The sequence below is a fragment of the Salvelinus sp. IW2-2015 genome, linkage group LG28, assembly GCF_002910315.2.
Source record: "Salvelinus sp. IW2-2015 linkage group LG28, ASM291031v2, whole genome shotgun sequence".
In the NCBI taxonomy this organism is placed as follows: Eukaryota; Metazoa; Chordata; class Actinopteri; order Salmoniformes; family Salmonidae; genus Salvelinus; species Salvelinus sp. IW2-2015.
The window spans coordinates 28,235,318-28,254,145 of record NC_036868.1 but is presented as its reverse complement, the minus strand read 5'-3'; the positions used below and the strand labels follow the sequence as shown (position 1 = coordinate 28,254,145).

General features: G+C 44.7%; 2 protein-coding genes across 3 annotated transcripts in view; one reads left to right on the top strand and one right to left on the bottom strand.

The window, feature by feature from the left end:
- The first annotated feature begins 2,316 nt into the window (after nucleotides 1-2,316).
- Nucleotides 2,317-9,177, top strand: LOC111954469 (WD repeat and coiled-coil-containing protein). Of its 2 annotated transcripts, none has more exons than XM_023974245.2 (3): nucleotides 2,317-5,283; nucleotides 5,820-5,937; nucleotides 8,516-9,177. In XM_023974245.2, exons 1-3 carry the CDS (start codon nucleotides 3,352-3,354, stop codon nucleotides 8,674-8,676), a joined length of 2,211 nt encoding a protein of 736 aa, XP_023830013.1. In that variant the 5' UTR covers nucleotides 2,317-3,351; the 3' UTR covers nucleotides 8,677-9,177. The 2 variants fall into 2 exon arrangements, with proteins under 2 accessions (XP_023830013.1, XP_023830010.1); XM_023974242.2 differs by having other exon boundaries at nucleotides 5,817-5,937.
- A 231-nt stretch (nucleotides 9,178-9,408) lies between these two features.
- LOC111954292 (sphingosine-1-phosphate transporter MFSD2B-like) overlaps nucleotides 9,409-18,828 on the bottom strand; it is a 425,204-nt gene continuing 415,784 nt past the window's right edge. The window contains exons 11-16 of the mRNA XM_070435883.1: nucleotides 12,136-12,219; nucleotides 11,769-11,852; nucleotides 11,543-11,652; nucleotides 10,618-10,761; nucleotides 9,993-10,169; nucleotides 9,409-9,790 (exon numbers count right to left, since the gene is read on the bottom strand). Coding sequence (XP_070291984.1) covers nucleotides 9,739-9,790; nucleotides 9,993-10,169; nucleotides 10,618-10,761; nucleotides 11,543-11,652; nucleotides 11,769-11,852; nucleotides 12,136-12,219 — 651 coding nt within the window. The 3' untranslated portion in view covers nucleotides 9,409-9,738. The remainder of the gene's footprint in view (nucleotides 9,791-9,992; nucleotides 10,170-10,617; nucleotides 10,762-11,542; nucleotides 11,653-11,768; nucleotides 11,853-12,135; nucleotides 12,220-18,828) is intronic.

The window sequence follows — 18,828 nt, the reverse complement described above, 5'->3', positions numbered from 1 at the left end:
GAGTGATGATGGGTGGTCGTTTGACCYCGGACCCATTACAGACACAGGCAATGAGGCAGTGATCGCTGAGATCCTGGTTGAAGACAGCAGAGGTGTATTTAGAGGGCAGGTTGGTCAGGATGATATCTATGAGGGTGCCTGTGTTCACAGATTTAGGGATAACGGGATGAGGTCAATAACACGGTACCTTTCTAACCGACCTGGCCCGGGTATCCTGGAAGGATGTTGACCTCATCCCGTCAGTAGAGGACGCCTGGTTTCTCTTTAAAAGTGCTTTCCTCACCATCTTAAATAAGCATGCCCCATTCAAAAAATGTAGAACTAAGAACAGATATAGCCCTTGGTTCACTCCAGACTTGACTGCCCTTGACCAGCACAAAAACATCCTGTGGCATACTGCATTAGCATCGAATAGCCCCCGTGATATGCAACTTTTCAGGGAAGTTAGGAACCAATATACACAGTCAGTTAGGAAAGCAAAGGCTAGCTTTTTCAAACTGAAATGTACATCCTGTAGCACAAATTCCCAAATGTTTTGGGACACTAAAGTCCATGGAGAATAAGAACACCTCCTCCCAGCTGCCCACTGCACTAAGGCTAGGAAACACTGTCACCACCGATAAATCTACGATAATCGCGAATTTCAAGAAGTACTTTTCTACGGCTGGCAATGCTTTCCATCTGGCTACCRCTACCCCGGGCAACAGCTCTGCACCCCCCGCAGCAACTGGACCCGCTCTTCCTAAAATTATCCGCCGCCATTGTTGCAACCCATATTACTAGCCTGTTCAACCTTTCTTTCGTATCATCTGAGATCCCTAAAGATTGGAAAGCTGCCGCGGTCACCCCCCTCTTTAAAGGGGGCGACATTCTAGACCCAAACTGTTACAGYRCTATATCGATCCTGCCCTGTCTTTCAAAAGTCTTTGAAAGCCAAGTTAACAAACAGATCACTGACCATTTCGAATCCCACCGTACCTTCTCCGCTATGCAATCTGGGTGCACCTCAGCCACGCTCAAGGTCCTAAACAATATCATAACCGCCATCGATAAAAGACAGTACTGTGCAGCCATCTTCATCGACCTGGCCAAGGCTTTCGACTCTGTCAATCACTGCATTCTTATCGGCAGACTCAACAACCTTGGTTTCTCAAATGACTGCCTCGCCTGGTTCACCAGCTACTTCTCAGATAGAGTTCAGTGTGTCAAATCAGAGGGCCTTTTGTCCGGACCTCTGGCAGTCTCTATGGGGGTGCCACAGGGTTCAATTCTCGGGTTTTCTCTGTATATATCAATGATGTCGCTCTTGCTGCTGGTGATTCTCTGATCCACATCTACGCAGACGACACCATTCTGTATACTTCTGGCCCTTCTTTGGACACTGTGGTTACTGACTTGCCTAGTTAAATAAAGGTTAAATAAAATTTATTTAAAAATGACATTGCCTACAAGTGTAATCTGGTATTTTTATTGGAAAGTCAGTTTTAGCCAGTGGAGGCTGATGGGAGGAGCTATAGGAGTACGGGCTCATTGTAACGGCTGGAATGGAATCAATGGAACAGTATCAAACATTTGGAAACCGCATGTTTGACTCCGTTKCATGAATTGAATTCCAGCCATTATAACGAGCCTYTCCTCCTATAGCTCCTCCCACCAGCCTCCACTGGTTTTAGCCTATCTTCATACTGTACTGTCTTGCTAAGATTGTATTACAAGGGTCAAAAACCTCAGCATTGAGATACGTAACCTCCTCTCAAATCTCATCCTAGTCTCAGTTTTGGGAGACCTAACATTTACAGTGCCTGAGTGGACTGATCTGTGACTGAGCACTGCTGTTGAAAAGAATGCCCCTATGRGGTCAACAAATAAAATACACCAGACTTCCCATAAACGTCAAATCCAATTATRAAAGACAGTACTGAAGACAGGKTAAAACTGCTTSTCCAATAGCTAGCTAAKGGTGCTTTCCAAACYACTGGSAACACGGAAAAAACGAGATAAAAGCATGATGTRATCGGGTCTAACAATCGTCTCGCCTCGAATTGTGCATGTGCTGGCTSTCAAATCAAAGGCACTCCTTAGATATGAAGTTGTTTTTGACGAAAACGTGTCAGTTTGTCGCTTTCACGAGGTTGGAGTAATAACATGTGCCTTTAGACTTCGAGAAAATTAACAACAGGAAGAATCTTTCACTTCTCTCATTGACTTCTCAAATCCAAAACCCCGGTCTGGTCTGTTTGGTATCTTTCTCAAACGTTCCCAGAAGTATCGCGATGTTGCGCCTCTAGGTTTAGAAACTCTGTGACGTTATACTTTTGTATTGCCTCGCTATTCAATTCCGGTTCATGATAGCAACTTTCACCCCGGCAAACGTGAAATAAGCGTGGCAAATGTAATAAAGGATTATGGTTTGACAAGAAAATCGAGGCATGTAATGGCAAGTTTGTGTATAGAATTTCGTGACAGAAGAYCTTATTCGCGATTAAATCAAGCTAGCTAGTTACTTCAGCTTGTTCCTGCTGACTTTAGTTGCTAGCTTGGTTATCGAGCTGCATGGGCTTGCTGGCCAGTCAAAAACTTTGACAGTTTACGTTAGCAACATAGCTAGTTAGTCAGGTAGCTAYTGATTTTCATTTGTTGAGTAGCTAGCTATTGTAGTTGACGGAAGCAAATATTTGTTGTAATAGTTAGCTCTTGACTGTACCTTCATAGTTTAATTGCAATTGATGTGAACATAGCTAGCTATGACAATGTAATTTTAGCTAGCACAAAGTAATAACAATTTGAATAAATGTAGTTAAGAGGGATTGCTTGATTGTCTTTCATTGCCAAACGCTTAACATTAATTAAGGTCACAGTTGCCTACCAAATGTGATCAAATCTACTTCTAGTGTAGTGACTCCTTGAATCAGTTGAGTTTGTTGAAATTGCTAGATAGCGAATTAATACAGTTTGAACTCACAAGATACAACACCGATATCATTATTTGTCGTCAATGCCTTTAGGACTGGTGTGTAAAATAACCTACCGGATATGCATGGCTAAGGTCATTCACACTAATCAGCTCAGCCCTGGCCCTGAGGTGTTACCTCACACAGGCAGAGGGGATTGGGGATTTTACAGCACCAGAGATGCATGACAGGAGAGGCTTGTCCTATTCTTAGTGTAGGATGGCAGTTAAAGTAGCTGAAACTAGTATTATGCTCGTCAACATCCGTCTCACGACAGATATCCTCTGCTCTCATCAATGGTATTGAATGATTGATTTTCTTGTTCAATGTCACTGATCAGTGAGTGATAATCTTTTCTCTCTCGCCGTTTGGATTAGTCCATACTTGCTCGGCTGTCAGTATGGAACTGGGCAAAGCCAAGTTGCTGAGGACCGGTCTGAACACGCTACACCAAGCCATCCACCCTGTCCACGGGATCGCATGGACGGATGGGAAACAGGTCTGCCTCACCTCCCTTTKCTATGCCAACGGTGATGTGAAATTCGGCGACACCAACGTCATTGGTCAGTTTGAGCATGTCTTCGGTCTCTACTGGGGCCCTCTATCCTGTTCCGGCTCTCCTGCTCTGTTGGCCGTCCAACACAAGAAGCATGTCACAGTGTGGCAGCTGCAGCTCAGCGCTCTGGAACAGAACAAGCTGCTGTGCACTCAGACCTGTGAGATGAGCGAACCTTTCCCCCTTCTGTCTGAGGGATGCGTCTGGCATCCCAAGATGGACATCCTTTCTGTCCTTACCAAGAAAGATGCCTCTGTGCTGTTCTGTGTCCGTTTGGACAACCGCAGGGTGAAGGCTGATATTAAAGGCAGTGGACTCATCCACTGTGCCTGCTGGACCAAAGATGGCACCCGGTTGGTCGTGGCCATTGGAAGCGCCCTTTACTCCTACATCTATAACGATGTTCAGAAGAGTCTTTTAGCCTGCTCCTTCTGCCCTATCTTCGACGTGGGTGGGTACATCTGTGCCATCGAGTCGACAGGCGAAGCCCAGGTGGCAGTGGCTACAGAGCTGCCTCTGGATAGGATCTGCGGGCTGAACGCAGGTATAGCCTTTGACGTGCCCTCGGATTCCGAGTCCTCCCTACCAGGACATTCCTCTCTTATGGTGATGTTGGATGAGGATGGCTGTATAGACCCCCGCAGGAGGTCCTTTGACTCGGAGAGGTCCTACTTGTCCTGCTCTCCGTCTGGCGGCCTTATGGACCTCACCCACCTCCTGGCCAAGCACCGGCGCTCTGACCCCAGTCCACTCATACACCTGCGCCGCAAGGACCACCTGACCGGCTCCGGACAGGATTCATCTCACCTTATCCTTGTCACCTACGAACGGAAAGTCACCAGCACCAGTAAGGTCAGCATCCCTGGGATCCTGGTGCCAGACATCTTGGCCTTTGACTCCAGAGGCTCCATGGTGGCGGTGGCCTCCAACACGTGTAGCATGGTGCTGGTCTACTGCATCACGCCCTTCGCTATGCCCAATGTCCAGCAGATCTCCTTACAGAAGAACGAGAGGCCCAAAGGCGTCTGCTTCCTCAGTGACAAGACGTTGCTTCTCATGATCGGCAGACAGAAGTCCAACGAACCTGCCTTCCTCCCCTCCTCCAACACGGAAAAATACATCCTGCACCTCTCCTCCAAGGAGATAGTCTACGACGGAGAAACCCCGGCGTCTCCCTCCCCGAACCGGCAATCCCCCGCTAATTTCTACCCGGGGATTAGGCGCCACTCGGAGCATGTCTTCTCTAAGGAGGAGCAGCAGGAGCGTGTGGCGATCAAGGAGTTGGTGCTGCCGGGAGGAGGTGTAATCCAGTCCCGTTCTCCAGGGAGCAGCAGGAGGAGGCTGGTGGAGGAGGTGAGGAGCCCGGAGACRAGCTCAGTCGACTTCCCCTACTCTGACCTCTGTCGCCCCTCTGACCAATCCCACTCAAGCGCCTCCTCCATTACGGTCGAGAACTTCGACATGGAACCCATCAACCGGATGAGAGGGTCAGTGCAATCTGGGGACTTGAGTCGACCCTGCTCCCCATACTACAACCCTGGGGATAAGCCCCACACGGAGCTCCCCACCCTGCCCAAGACCACCCCCCTGGCCTCCAGAGAGAAGGAGAGGAACCTGGAGCAGCTGTCTCAGAACATGGAGAGGCTCTTCTCTCGCTTCTCTGAGGTGCAACAGTGTCTCACAGAGATCAGGGACTTCACTCAGAACGGGAAAAGGGATTTGGGGACTATTTACCCCAATGCCTGTGAACCTCCATACGTTAACATCACATGTCAGGTAGGGGTTATGACAAGATATTGCTTCATTTTGGCTAAAATCTGGAGATTTTCAGAGCCACATTTGTAAAGATAATGCATATTTATTGAAGACCTCACTTGTTAAAATAACAGACTCCACCTATGTACAATAAAGTTTGATAAGACACACAAGGGAATGCATATAAATCCCGCAAATACATACTGAAGGCCATACATGAAGCCCTTAGTCAGCGTTCAGCAGATGTCAGATTAATGGTCTATTGTTAGCTTTGCTGGGCCTTGTCTAAAGGTGAGGAAGGAGATGTACTGTACTGTACTCCCTGGGCTAGAGTGTAATCCACCATCGGCTTACAATAGACAGCATGCTGACAGCACAGTGCGAATGCTATTATGGTGTTCCCAAAAGAAGTGACGAAAGTACAATTAGCGAAATGATGCCACTGTTGCATCCGTCAATAACTGCATTCTTGAGAAGGTCAGAATTGCACTAAACCCCCCACCTTCTCTCTGCCCCCTCCCCTCCCTCTCTATATCTCTTCCCTCTCCATGCAGCAGCAGCTGTCTGAAAATGTGTTCATCGACGAGAGAAGACCAGTGTTGCTGTGTGAGGGGAAGCTGTGTCTGAAGGTTCTTCAGGAGCTGTTTAACCTCACTGTTGTAGAGATTATGTATGGTAGGTATCTGGCCTTGGGCTTTCCCCCAAACCAATAATAACACACGGTTGTAGATTTSAGATGATTTGTTTTCACTATATGTACATTCCCCTCTGTGTTTATTTGTACTTCACCGTTTCATTTGTGTCTCTATTACTCCAGCATTTTGGATTTGAGATCAAATGTTTCATTTGAGGCAACAGTACAGAATGTCGCTTTTTATTTGGGGGTATTTTCATACATGTTTGTTTTACTGTTTAGAAATGAAAGCACTTTATGTATCTAGTCCTCCCATTTGAAAAAGCTTTTGGACAAATTCACATATATTGTATTAAAGTAGTGAAGTTTAGTATTTGGTTTCATATTCCTAGCATGCAATGACTACATCAAGCTTGTGACTCCAAACTTTTGTTTTGGTTGTGTTTCAGATTATGTTTTGCCCAATAGGAACTAAATGGGTAATATACTTTTTTTCTGAACACTTCTACATTTAATGTGGATGCTACCATAATTATGGACCATACTGAATGAATCCCCTGTTATTGGTAATGGTTAGAGATTAGCATTTATGGAGGGAGGGTATGATCTTTGTTCTTCTGTAACGCTCTCACTCATTCATGATTATTCATAATCATGGTAGCCTCTTTAAATGGGGGGGGGTACTAGATACATAAAGTGCTTTCATTTCTAGACTGTAAAACAGATATGTACGAAAATACCCTCAAATAAAAGGTGGCATTCTGTGCTGTTGCCTCATGAAACATTTGATCTTAAATCCAAAGTGCTGGAGTATTGAGCCAAATGTATTTTTTTTAAATGCTTCACTATCCAAATAAATATGGAAAGGAGTGTAGATACCCCAGGCTTAATTCTACCACTTATTTGAGGTTAAAGGTATACTCCGCGATATGACATCATCATTCACAGCGGTGTGACTTCCTGCTTACCAGAAATCAACACAATTCAAATCTGCAAAGACTCTCTTTCAATGTGGACATGCCTCAAGAGAAAAGAGGGTATAGTGGCACTCTGCATATTTGAATTGAATATGGATTTCTGTAAGCTCTGGGGCCAACATTTGCGGTCATTAGACTTGTASTATAAAAGGTTAAATGCAACTATCTTTTCCCTATAGGAACGAAGAGGTAGGGTTGAGCAGTGTTCTCAGAAGTGTGTGTGCGTGCGTGCATGGTTGTGTGTATGCATACTACTGAGTTCGGACGGGAATAGGAAAAAGGGTTTCACTCATGTTTCCAGGAATCTATTCATATAAGAATAAGCCTATAACCTATATCCTCAGCCAATAGTCTAGACTGAGGAGCTCCTCAAACACTACGCTTATCTCAACTAACTTATTACAGCTTTGTTTCACTCACACACATAAACAGACATACATGAATGCATATGAAACAACAGTATTTGGCGATACACAAAGTGCTTCAGTTAATGGGTGAAGAGGCTAAATATGGGAGTGATTATAGGGTGAGCTTGGATTGAGGTTTAAAACAGAAGCCGCTTACAGCCCCACCACACCTTCCCTGTMTTAGTTCTGCTAGTATAGACACTCAGCACGCTCCCTCCAACAGAGTATTTATAGAGGCATCTCATTCAGAAGTTTCACTGTTTTTAGTTTTTACAGAAAACTTAGAGCCAGATGTTGTGGTTACTTTGATTCCAAAATGGCTGTATTAGATAGTACACACTTGCTGAATGAAAAGCTTAGTACCATCTATTTGAAGGGATAAATGAATGTAATCTTTTACCAGGTTTCCATCCAACCATTTCATGCAGATTAATTACCTGACGCATAAAAAAACTCATGACTGGGTTGATGGAAACAAGAAATGACGGTCAATTTCATGATTGTCGACAATTTGTTCCTTCGACATGGTGGTATGTCGGTAAAATGTATTATGTGAGAAATAGCGATGGATACGACTTTTTGCGCAAATACTGATATAATAGCCATCGTGTCAAAGTAAACATCGAGTTACGCMGTGAGATCTTGTATGTGGTCTTCCCACTTGGGAAAGCATGTCGTTTTTATTAGGCTTTAGATTAAATAAATTATGATGAACTTCACAGGGCGGTGGAAGTTCAGTGATGAGCTTGATGCTCCTTTCCAATAAATATCGAGGGTCTTATTCTGGTGACATGATGATCGATGCTTGGCTGCCATTTGCCAAATCAAAATAATCTCGCTCTTACCTATAATATTCTCATAATGTAGCCTAGCATACCGGCACTGTATCTGCGAGCRAATGSCTAGAGRGATTTAASGCACCGCCGTTTTTGTGACAAAACCATCGGTAGAGMTGAAAATGTGATGGAAACAGATTTTTTTTTTAAGGTACCTTGTGTGCGCTKCATCATCACGCACTGCTTCTTATCCGCAACAAGGCAGTTTGGTGGAAACCCATCGCAGGTGGTAAAATTTGCATATTTTCTTCATGCCGGTTTTAGAATATTTGCTTGAAAACCTGTCACCAATTGGTTATATCATTTAAACCGTCTTAAGCTTYGAGAACATTTTAGTTCAATAAAAACTTCCTAAACTGTCGCTTAAACTTGAAACTTTCTGTCTCCGGTGTGTTCCAGGTCCGTTGTGGATAGTCCTAGTGGCGGATGCAGAGGGCTTTGTACCCCTGACTTTTAAACCCAAAGAGGAGTTGACAGTGAGGAACGGCAAGAGGAAATCCCCCATCAGAAGCCCTGGCAGCCCAGACACCTGCCCCTCCAGCCCTGTGAAATCTCCCTGAAGCCCAGTTAAATACTCGAACAGACTTGAACAAGGCCTAGCCCCAAAACAGAGACATCAGCATAGTGGGAGAGAGCACAGAGCATGGGACTAGCATAACACACAGGATATGTCAATGCTTTATGCATACATCTCTAAAAACTGGACACACAGACTCAACCCCTCTGCATCTTCTTATGAACAAGCAGTACTGGGTGGCAAATTCACCTTTTTCAGRTGGGGAATTATTTGAGACAAATGTTTGTCACACTTTGGAAAGTAGCACCTTTCAAACAARGTTTACATTTAGTGACTTTTGGATATTATATTGGTCTTTTTGTCTTTGTGTTATATGTACATCTGGTTCAAGATGAAGTRTATCAAAAACATGTCAGACCAATGAAGTACTGTAGTAGTGTTTTGGGTGGCCTAGGTCAGGAAAGTAGCCACCGCATCCCAAAGAGATTTATCCTGTTTGTGTGTTATATGATTGTATAATATTAAAGCCCTCAAATGTTTCAAATMGATAGTTTCATCGCTTAACATATGATGACGGATTCTATTATAGTCATGGTTTATCCAGTCTTCCATCTAAATACAAAACAGATGTCATTATAGTACCACCAGGGGGAAGCAGTAGGCAGAGAATAGAGAATCCAACAGCCAAAACCCCACGTCACAAAATGGAACCTTCCTCTACTGGCTGTAAACCCCCTCTGTTTGAAGTTATATGAAGCCATGGTTCAGTCCATCTACTAACCAACAACGTTTATTAATTAAGCCCATTTGTCATCAAACCATCATATTCAGATACCATTCTTAAATACCAGCAATGTCTGGCTAAACACAGCAAATAGTGATATACATTCATTTATGTAAATTAGATCATCTTGTAGGTATATTTAAGATGGCTATACAGTACACGTTCATGTGAAAATACAGAAACAAACTTCAAATGTTTACAGGAAAACATAACTACCATTATATAATTTCTCAGTGTAATATACACTAATGGACGTCATATTCCAGTCGGAGAACTGGAACCCGCCGTATGTGGAACTTCTCCTGTCTGTCCCATCCCTGGTCATGCATTACTCAGATCCTCCAGCGTTCTGGAGCTGATGCTGCCTTGTTTCCTGTAGAAGACGGGTAATAGTCACTTTTAGATTGAAGGTATGTTGGTATTTGACCCATTTCAGGCCGTCGTGTGTTCCAAATACATTGTTTGGTAACATTTCACTTAAGCATGTGTCCCCGGCCTTATATTGTCTTATACGTTTACAAGAGCACTGTGACGTTCTATCAAATTCTGACAACAGAGACTTGTGGGTAACTTACCGTAGCTCTTCCAGACAGAGTTTGTTCCTGAGCCGGACATCCTCACTGATGGGGTAGAGCAGCAGTATCAGCAGGCCTGTTACGATGAAGGCCACCGGGGCGGCGCCGATGAGCAACTTCAGAGTGTAGGCTACTTGAGCAGGCTGCCTGCACGCCCCTGTGTCATAACCCGCAAACCTGAAAACACAGGTACACACACACACACACACACCTGTATCAAACACGGTAAACCTGTAGAGATATATACAGAGATACATACACGCACACACACACCAGTGTCATAAGCTGCAAACCTATAGCGACATATACCTGTATCATACCGAGAGTTACACACAGTGCCAGTTTCATAAACAATAATGGACTACAATGGAATGCATATATCTGCGCGTGTCAGACTTGTGTTTGTGTTTCTCTCTATACACCTCACTCCTGTGTTATTTAACTGACTTCGTGTTCTGGCGTCTGTATCACTCCAAAGGAGATCCCAGAAGTATTGTTTACTTGTTTGTGCTTATCCTATGTTTGACTCATTTGAGGTAAAAGCATGGTTACTCCTAAGGAAATTCCATTTTCAGTTCTGAAATATCTGTAATACTCTTGTGTTCATGTTGTRTGTCTGTCTCACTCGAGGCAGAGGGTGGACACTCCGAGGGAGATGCCGGCAGCGAACTTGGTGAAGAACACGTAGAAGGAGTAGAAGATGGCCTCAAAGCCTTTACAGTGGGGGTTGGCCAGGCGGAAGTCATCCACCACGTCTGGCAGCATCGACCTGAAACACAACAAACACACACACACACACACACCAATACTACATCAAGACATCGGCAAATCAACAACTCATAGGCCCGACCTCATCATCATGTTTATACAACCAGCCTCGATGACTCCGCCTGTCTGATGAGGAGCAGTCTACTTATAGCGCTCGAGGATAAAATGGCTACAATAATGCTTATATAGCGCAGAGATAAAAGGATCTGGTGAAACGACTGCTACTAATAACATGATTCGATGATGAAGCTAGCTGTAGCTGAGCCGCTCTGACCACAGYTGGGGAATCACCAGGAGAACAGACKGAAATACKCATCATGGTGACCCCACTGGATATACCCTGTCATTTAGAGAGGGAGGGGAAGGATYGAGGTGAGAGAACGGAGGGAGACAGGAGGGCGAAGAGCACAGAGGGAGGGCAATGTGCTATAAACAACAGTAAAATACAGAATGAAAGTGGAGACTGTAGCCGACCCCTGAGGTTTATAGAGCCATCTCATTCATCAACGTGACGTCATCGCCAGGCGTGACTGTATCATGCCAGGGGGCGAATGGACAGAGAAACGGGGAGACTGCGGATATTTTTGGCACTGTTATGYCTACTTCAAACTACTGCTGCTATTGCTAGGCTACTAATTCTGTGACGGTGGCTATTTTACRCACACCAAAGAATATGTTTACTATTGCTACTGCCGCTACAATCACTGGCTAGTGCTAGTGCTTTTACAACTACACTATATTCACAGAGGACCTTTGTGCCAGCCCAATTCAATTGAGCTCACCATGGTAAGAGGAGTGACGCGGCCACACTGAGTCCGGACGAGACAGCCACCACGTAGGCTACGACCAGGTTAGGGATGAACACCAGCATCACTGTGAACGGCATGATCCACTGGACAGAAAGAGGAGTTCAAAAAGTTTCGCCGAAAGTAATAACCTGTTTGTCCACAAGGTGGCACACTCTTACGACCAMCGGAATAGCAATAGCGCTCAGTCCCAGACACTTACCGTGATGCCACAGAAGGCTGCCGTCTTCTTGCCAAACCTCTCCAAAAACCACTGCCACAGAGGGATGCTCACTACTGCAGATACCTGCGAAGAGAGATATATAATCTGCACTCTGGACTATGACATTGTCTTTGGTTATGAGTACACTCAAATGTCACATAAAACCGTGCACAGATGTCAATGGCAGACTTGGATMACATTTCTAGTTCCTCGTGTTAGGATTAAGCCTTTCATGAGACAGTGGTCTGGTATTATGTACGGATCTTAACKTTGATCTAGGTCTAATCTCTGTTAACCAAGAACCAGAATCGCACAYTTACATAGTCTGTCTACGAGAGATTAATCTAGGTSTGAAACCAGAACTCACCAGGATGGTCAGTACAATGTTCTGGAAGTGGTCTCTCAGGTCCACTGCGTACGTACAGAAAAGGACAAAGTTGCTCTGCACCAACTGGAAATCAGATATCACACACATTCATTCCTCAGAAATTATTCAGCATATTCAGCACTGTCCTATTCTCTCTGCCCACTGTYCCAAGTCACTGGAGAAGCTCCTGARTTACGTCTGAAGCAGCAGATTCATCCCTGCTACTGAATGATATATAATCCTTCTTTTCTGTTCAAAAGAGAAAAGGCTTTATGAGATACAGCAGTTGAGAGGTTTGAGGTGGAAGCTCTATCAAAGCTGTACTATAAAGCCCAGAGTCCAGTGGGGAACTGTCAGGGCTTTCTATGCTTTCAGAGAAGGCCTTAGGATTTATAAAATGATTGTTTTATGGTCCCGTGTGGCTCAGTTGGTAGAGCATGGCGCTTGCAACGCCAGGGTTGTGGGTTCATTCCCCACGGGGGGACCAGGATGAATATGTATGAACTTTCCAATTTGTAAGTCGCTCTGGATAAGAGCGTCTGCTAAATGACTTAAATGTAATTGTTGTAGTTTTAAAATATACATGTATTTTTCATTTCTATTTATTKTTTTCAATGATATTTCAATGATATTGTAATTCTATTATTATTTCCAATTATATTCTGATTTKAAGGGTCAACACTGGAGTGAAAAAAAGATCCAATCAGGATTTTTCTCCGGGGAGATAAATCTAAATAGAGGTCAATGAGAGTGTTGAATTTGGTCCAAGAAAAAATGTAATTGCTCATTTGTTATGTGAGGCTTATTTGATCAATTAAATGTTTAGTAATTGTTAGGTTGTTARGAATGCACTGATATAAGTGGAGCCTGTTGTCATAGAGATAGATAGAAGACTCATCATGAATATAACCTGTTTTAACATGGACATTGCTATTGAGGGTTTCCAACATTTTAACATAGTAAGCTGGTTGGGGATGCTTATGAGTTGGGAGCAATCCACCAATGAAGAAGAAGAAGAAAATGTACTACTTTAAAATGGAGATAGCCTCAATGGCGCTGCCCATGATGTCACAGACGCTATAGTGGCACAGAAACAAAGATGAGTCCTCTATCTATCTCTATGGCCTGTTGTTCACACACGCATCTGCCCTTTTATTGGCTAGAATGGTTCCACCTGATCTCGTCTCCTCTCACATGACTTCCAGCTTTGAGGACATGTATTTCCATTGCTAGAGTGGTCAGTCAACTGTCTTGTCAAATATAATAGGCAATCTTTGATAGAAGGCAACTGCCATAGAGAGCAATAGCAATGGCGCCTTTTTGTAGACACTAACTCCGCCATAGTTCGTTGGACCATGGGAAAATGGATATCGTTTTTGTAGGGTTTTTGAATAAATGCCAAAAAAGCTTAGGAGATCTTATACATTTTGTTCTATGAGATAATGTTCATCAGCTAACATCACTTTTTTAAATTTTAAAGCATTTAWGTAATCAAAACAAGCACATAAAGGCTTCATAATTCATAAAGGTCATGTTAACTGACTGATATTATCTCATAGAACGAAACGTATAAGATCTGCTCAGTGGCYTGTWTTCATGGAGGCCAAGGGAAGCCAGACTTCCCCCAATATTTGACCAATACATTTTTTTAAATGATAAAATGTCTCTCTCGTCTCTTCATAATTTTACGTCTATTCGCAAGTGGCTGAATCTCACAGGAGAAATCATCAGAGCAAGGGAAACAGCGCCCCTCTGTCTCAGTATGTGTAGTATATCTGACGCTACCTGGAACTAAAGAGTATGACATGTTGCCACTATACCATTTGATTGATTGCTGCCAGCAAGCATTTGGCCTCAATTAATAATTTTTACTAAAAATAATTTGCGTTGAGCTGAGTTGTTGTTGTCCAAGGGAGGCCAGTTTGGATTTTGGATTCACACCAATCAAATCACATCCTAAACAAAACGTCATCATTGTCAGAAAAACGTGTCTGTTTCTGGTCTGTGTTGATGTCCTGCAGTAGCTAGCTTGCTAAATCGMCCCTTTTCTAAGTCATGGATGGAGATGGGGATTTGGACCTGTGGTTTTGACTTAATTATCTGTACTATCCTCCACTCTTCTGGGAAGGCTTTCCACTACATGTTGGAACATTGCTGCGGGGACTTGCTTCCATTCAGCTACAAGAGCATTAGTGAGGTCGGGTACTGATGTTGGATGATTAGGCCTGGCTCGCAGTCAGTGTTCCAATTCATCTCAAAGGTGTTCAATGGGGTTGAGGTCAGGGCTCTGTGCAGGCCAGTCAAGTTCTTCTACACTGATCTCAACAAACTATTTCTGTATGGACCTCGCTTTGTGCATGGGGYAATTGTCATATCTATTTATTTAATTTTAATACACCTTTATTTAACCAGGTAGGCCAGTTGAGAACAAGTTCTCATTTACAACTGCGACCTGGCCAAGATAAAGCAAAGCAGTTCGACACATACAACAACACAGAGTTACACATGGAATAAACAAACGTACAGTCAATAAACACAGTAGAAAATATATATATACAGTGTGTGCAAATGAGGTGAGGTAAGGCAAGAAATAGGCCGTAGTGGCGTAGTAATTACAATTTGCAATTAAACCTGGAGTGATAGATGTGCAGAAAGTGAATGTGCAAGTAGAGATACTGTTGTGCAAAGGAGCAAAATGTAAATAACAATATGGGGGTGAGGTAGTTGGATGGGCTATTTAACACATCAAATCAAATCAAATCAAATCAAATTTTATTAGTCACATACACATGGTTAGCAGATGTTAATGCGAGTGTAGCGAAATGCTTGTGCTTCTAGTTCCGACAATGCAGTAATAACCAACAGTAATCTAACCTAACAATTCCCCACTACTACCTTACACACACACACAAGTGTAAAGGGATAAAGAATATGTACATAAAGATATATGAATGAGTGGTGGTACAGAACGGCATGGCAGATGCAGTAGATGGTATAGAGTACGGTATATACATATGAGATGAGTACTGTGGGTATGTAAACATAAAGTGGCATAGTTTAAAGTGGCTAGTGGTCACATGTATTGCATAAAGATGGCAAGATGCAGTAGATGATATAGAGTACAGTATATATACATATGAGATGGGTAATGTAGGGTATGTAAACATTGTATTAAGTGGCATTGCTTAAAGTGGCTAGTGGTACATTTTTACATAATTTCCATCAATTCCCATTTTAAAGTGGCTGGAGTTGAGTCAGTATGTTGCACGCGGCCGCTAAATGTTAGTGGTGGCTGTTTAACAGTCTGATGGCCTTGAGATAGAAGCTGTTTTTCAGTCTCCTCGGTCCCTGCTTTGATGCACCTGTACTGACCTCGCCTTCTGGATGATAGCGGGTGAACAGCAGTGGCTTGGGTGTTGTTGTCCTTGATGATCTTTATGGCCTTCCTGTGACATCGGTGGTGTAGGTGTCCTGGAGGGCAGGTAGTTTGCCCCTGGTGATGCGTTCTGCAGACCTCACTACCCTCTGGAGAGCCTTACGGTTGTGGGCGGAGCAGTTTGCCGTACCAGGCGGTGATACAGCCCGACAGGATGCTCTCGATTGTGCATCTGTAGAAGTTTGTGAGTGCTTTTGGTGACAAGCCGAATTTCTTCAGCCTCCTGAGGTTGAAGAGGCGCTGCTGCGCCTTCTTCACAACGCTGTCTGTGTGGGTGACCAGTTCAGTTTGTCCGTGATGTGTACACGAGAGAACTTAAAACTTTCCACCTTCTCCACTACTGACCCGTCGATGGATAGGGGGTGCTCCCTCTGCTGTTTCCTGAAGTCCACAATCATCTCCTTTGTTTTGTTGCGTTGGATTGAGGTTATTTTCCTGACACCACACTCCGAGGGCCCTCACCTCCTCCCTGTAGGCCGTCTCGTCGTTGTTGGTGGATCAAGCCTACCACTGTAGTGCATCACCGCAAACTTGATGATTGAGTTGGAGGCGTGCATGGCCACGCGTCGTGGGTGAACAGGAGTACAGGAAGGGCTCAGAACGCACCCTTGTGGGGCCCCAGTGTTGAGGATCAGCGGGGTGGAGATGTTGTTACCTACCCTCACCACTGGGGGCGGCCCGTCAGAAGTCCAGGACCCAGTTGCACAGGGCGGGGTCGAGACCCAGGGTCTCGAGCTTGATGACGAGTTTGGAGGGTACTATGGTGTTAAATGCTGAGCTGTAATCGATGACAGCATTCTCACATGGGTATTCCTCTGTCCAGATGGGTTGGGCAGTGTGCAGTGTGGTTGCGATTGCGTCGTCTGTGGACCTATTGGTCGGTAAGCCAATTGGAGTGGGTCTAGGGTGTCCGGTAGGGTGGAGGTGATATGGTCCTTGACTAGTCTCTCAAAGCACTTCATGATGACGGAAGTGAGTGCTACGGGGCGGTAGTCGTTTAGCTCAGTTACCTTAGCTTTCTTGGGAAAGGAACAATGGTGGCCCTCTTGAAGCATGTGGGAACAGCAGATTGGATAAGGATTGATTGAATATGTCCGTAAACACACCAGCCAGCTGGTCTGCGCATGCTCTGAGGACGCGGCTGGGAATGCCGTCTGGGCCTGCAGCCTTGCGAGGGTTAACACGTTTAAATGTTTACTCACCTCGGCTGCAGTGAAGGAGAGCCCGCAGGTTTGGTAGGGGGCCCGTGTCAGTGGCACTGTATTGTCCTCAAAGCGGGCAAAAAGTTGTTTAGCCTGTCTGGGCAAGACATCCTGGTCCTCGACGGGGCTGGTTTTCTTTTTGTAATCCGTGATTGACTGTAGACCCTGCCACATACTCTTGTGTCTGAGCTGTTGAATTTTCGACTCGATTTTGTCTCTGTACTGAGACTTAGCCTGTTTGATTGCCTTGCGGAGAGAATAGCTACACTGTTTGTATTCGGTCATGCTTCCGGTCACCTTGCCTGGTTAAAAGCAGTGGTTCCGGCTTTCAGTTTCATGCGAATGCTGCCGTCAATCCACGGTTTTCTGGTTTGGGAATGTTTTTATCGTTGCTTGTGGGTACGACATCGTCAATGCACTTCCTAATGAACTCGCTCACGAATCAGCATATTCGTCAATATTGTTGTTTGGACGCGATGCGGACATATTCCAATCCGCGTGATCGAAGCAGTCTTGAAGCGTGGATTCAGATTGTCGAACCAGCGTTGAACAGACCTGAGCGCGGGAGCTGTTTGTTTGAGTTTTTGTTTGTAGGCTGGAATCAACAAAATGGAGTCGTGGTCAGCTTTTCCGAAAGGGGGGCGGGGGAGGGGCCTTATAAGCGTCGCGGAAATTAGTATACAATGGTCCTAGTGTTTTTCCAGCCCTGGTAGCACAATCGATATGCTGATAGAATTTAGGGAGTTTTGTTTTTAGATTAGCCTTGTTAAAATCCCCAGCTACGATGAATGCAGCCTCAGGGTGTGTGGTTTCCAGTTTACAAAGAGTCAGATAAAGTTCGTTCAGGGCCATCGATGTGTCTGCTTGGGGGGGAATGTATACGGCTGTGATTATGATTGACGAGAATTCCCTTGTAATAATGCGGTCGACATTTTGATTGTGAGGATTCTAGATCAGGTGAACAGAACGACTTGAGTTCTTGTGTGTTGTTATGATGATCACCACTTCTCGTTAATCATAAGGCATACCCCCCGCCCTCTTCTTACGGAAAGATGTTTGTTTCTGTCGGCGCGATGCATGAAGAAACCAGCTGGCTGCACCGACTCCGTTAGCGTCCCTTGAGTTAGCCATGTTCCGTGAAGCAGAGCACGTTGCAATCCCTGATGTCTCTCTGGAATGCTACCCGTGCTCGGATTCATCAACCTTATTGTCAAGAGACTGGACAATGGGCTATGTACAGGTGCAGGTGCAATGATCAGAGATCCGTACAGGTGCAATGATCTGTGAGAAGCTCTGACAGCTGATGATTAAAGTTAGTGAGGGAGATAGAGTCTCCAGCTTCAGTGATTTTTGCAATTCGTTCCAGTCATTGGCAGCAGAGAACTGGAAGGAAAGGCGGCCAAAGGACGAATAGGCTTTGGGGGTGACCAGTGAAATATACCTGCTGGAGGACATGCCTACGGGTGGGTGCTGTTATGGTGACCAGTGAGCGAGATAGAGGTGGGGGTCTTATCAACAATACTTATATGATGACCTGGAGCAGTGGGTTTAGCGACGAATATGAAGCGAGGGCCACGCCAACGAGAGCATACAGGTTGCAGTGGTGGGTAGTGTACTATGGTGACAAAAACGGATGGCACTGGTGAAGTTATCGTTGAGATAGAGTGTTGGAGGCTATTTTGTAAATGACATCGCCAAAGTCGAGGATCGGTAGGATGGTCAGTTTTACGAGGGTATGTTTGGCAGCATGAATGAAGGATGCTTTGTTGCAAAATAGGAAGCCGATTCAAATTTAATTTTGGATTGGAGATGCTTAATGTGAGTCTGGAAGGAGAGTTTACACAGTGCTATACCAGACAACCCTAGGTATTTGTAATTGTCCACATATTTTAAGTCAGAACCGTCCAGAGTAGTGATGCTGGACGGGCGGGCAGGTGCGGGCAGCGATCGGTTGAAGAGCATGCATTTAGTTTTACAAGCATTTAAGAGCAGTTGGAGGCCACGGAAGGAGAGTTGTATGGCATTGAAGCTCGTCTGGAGGTTAGTTAACACAGT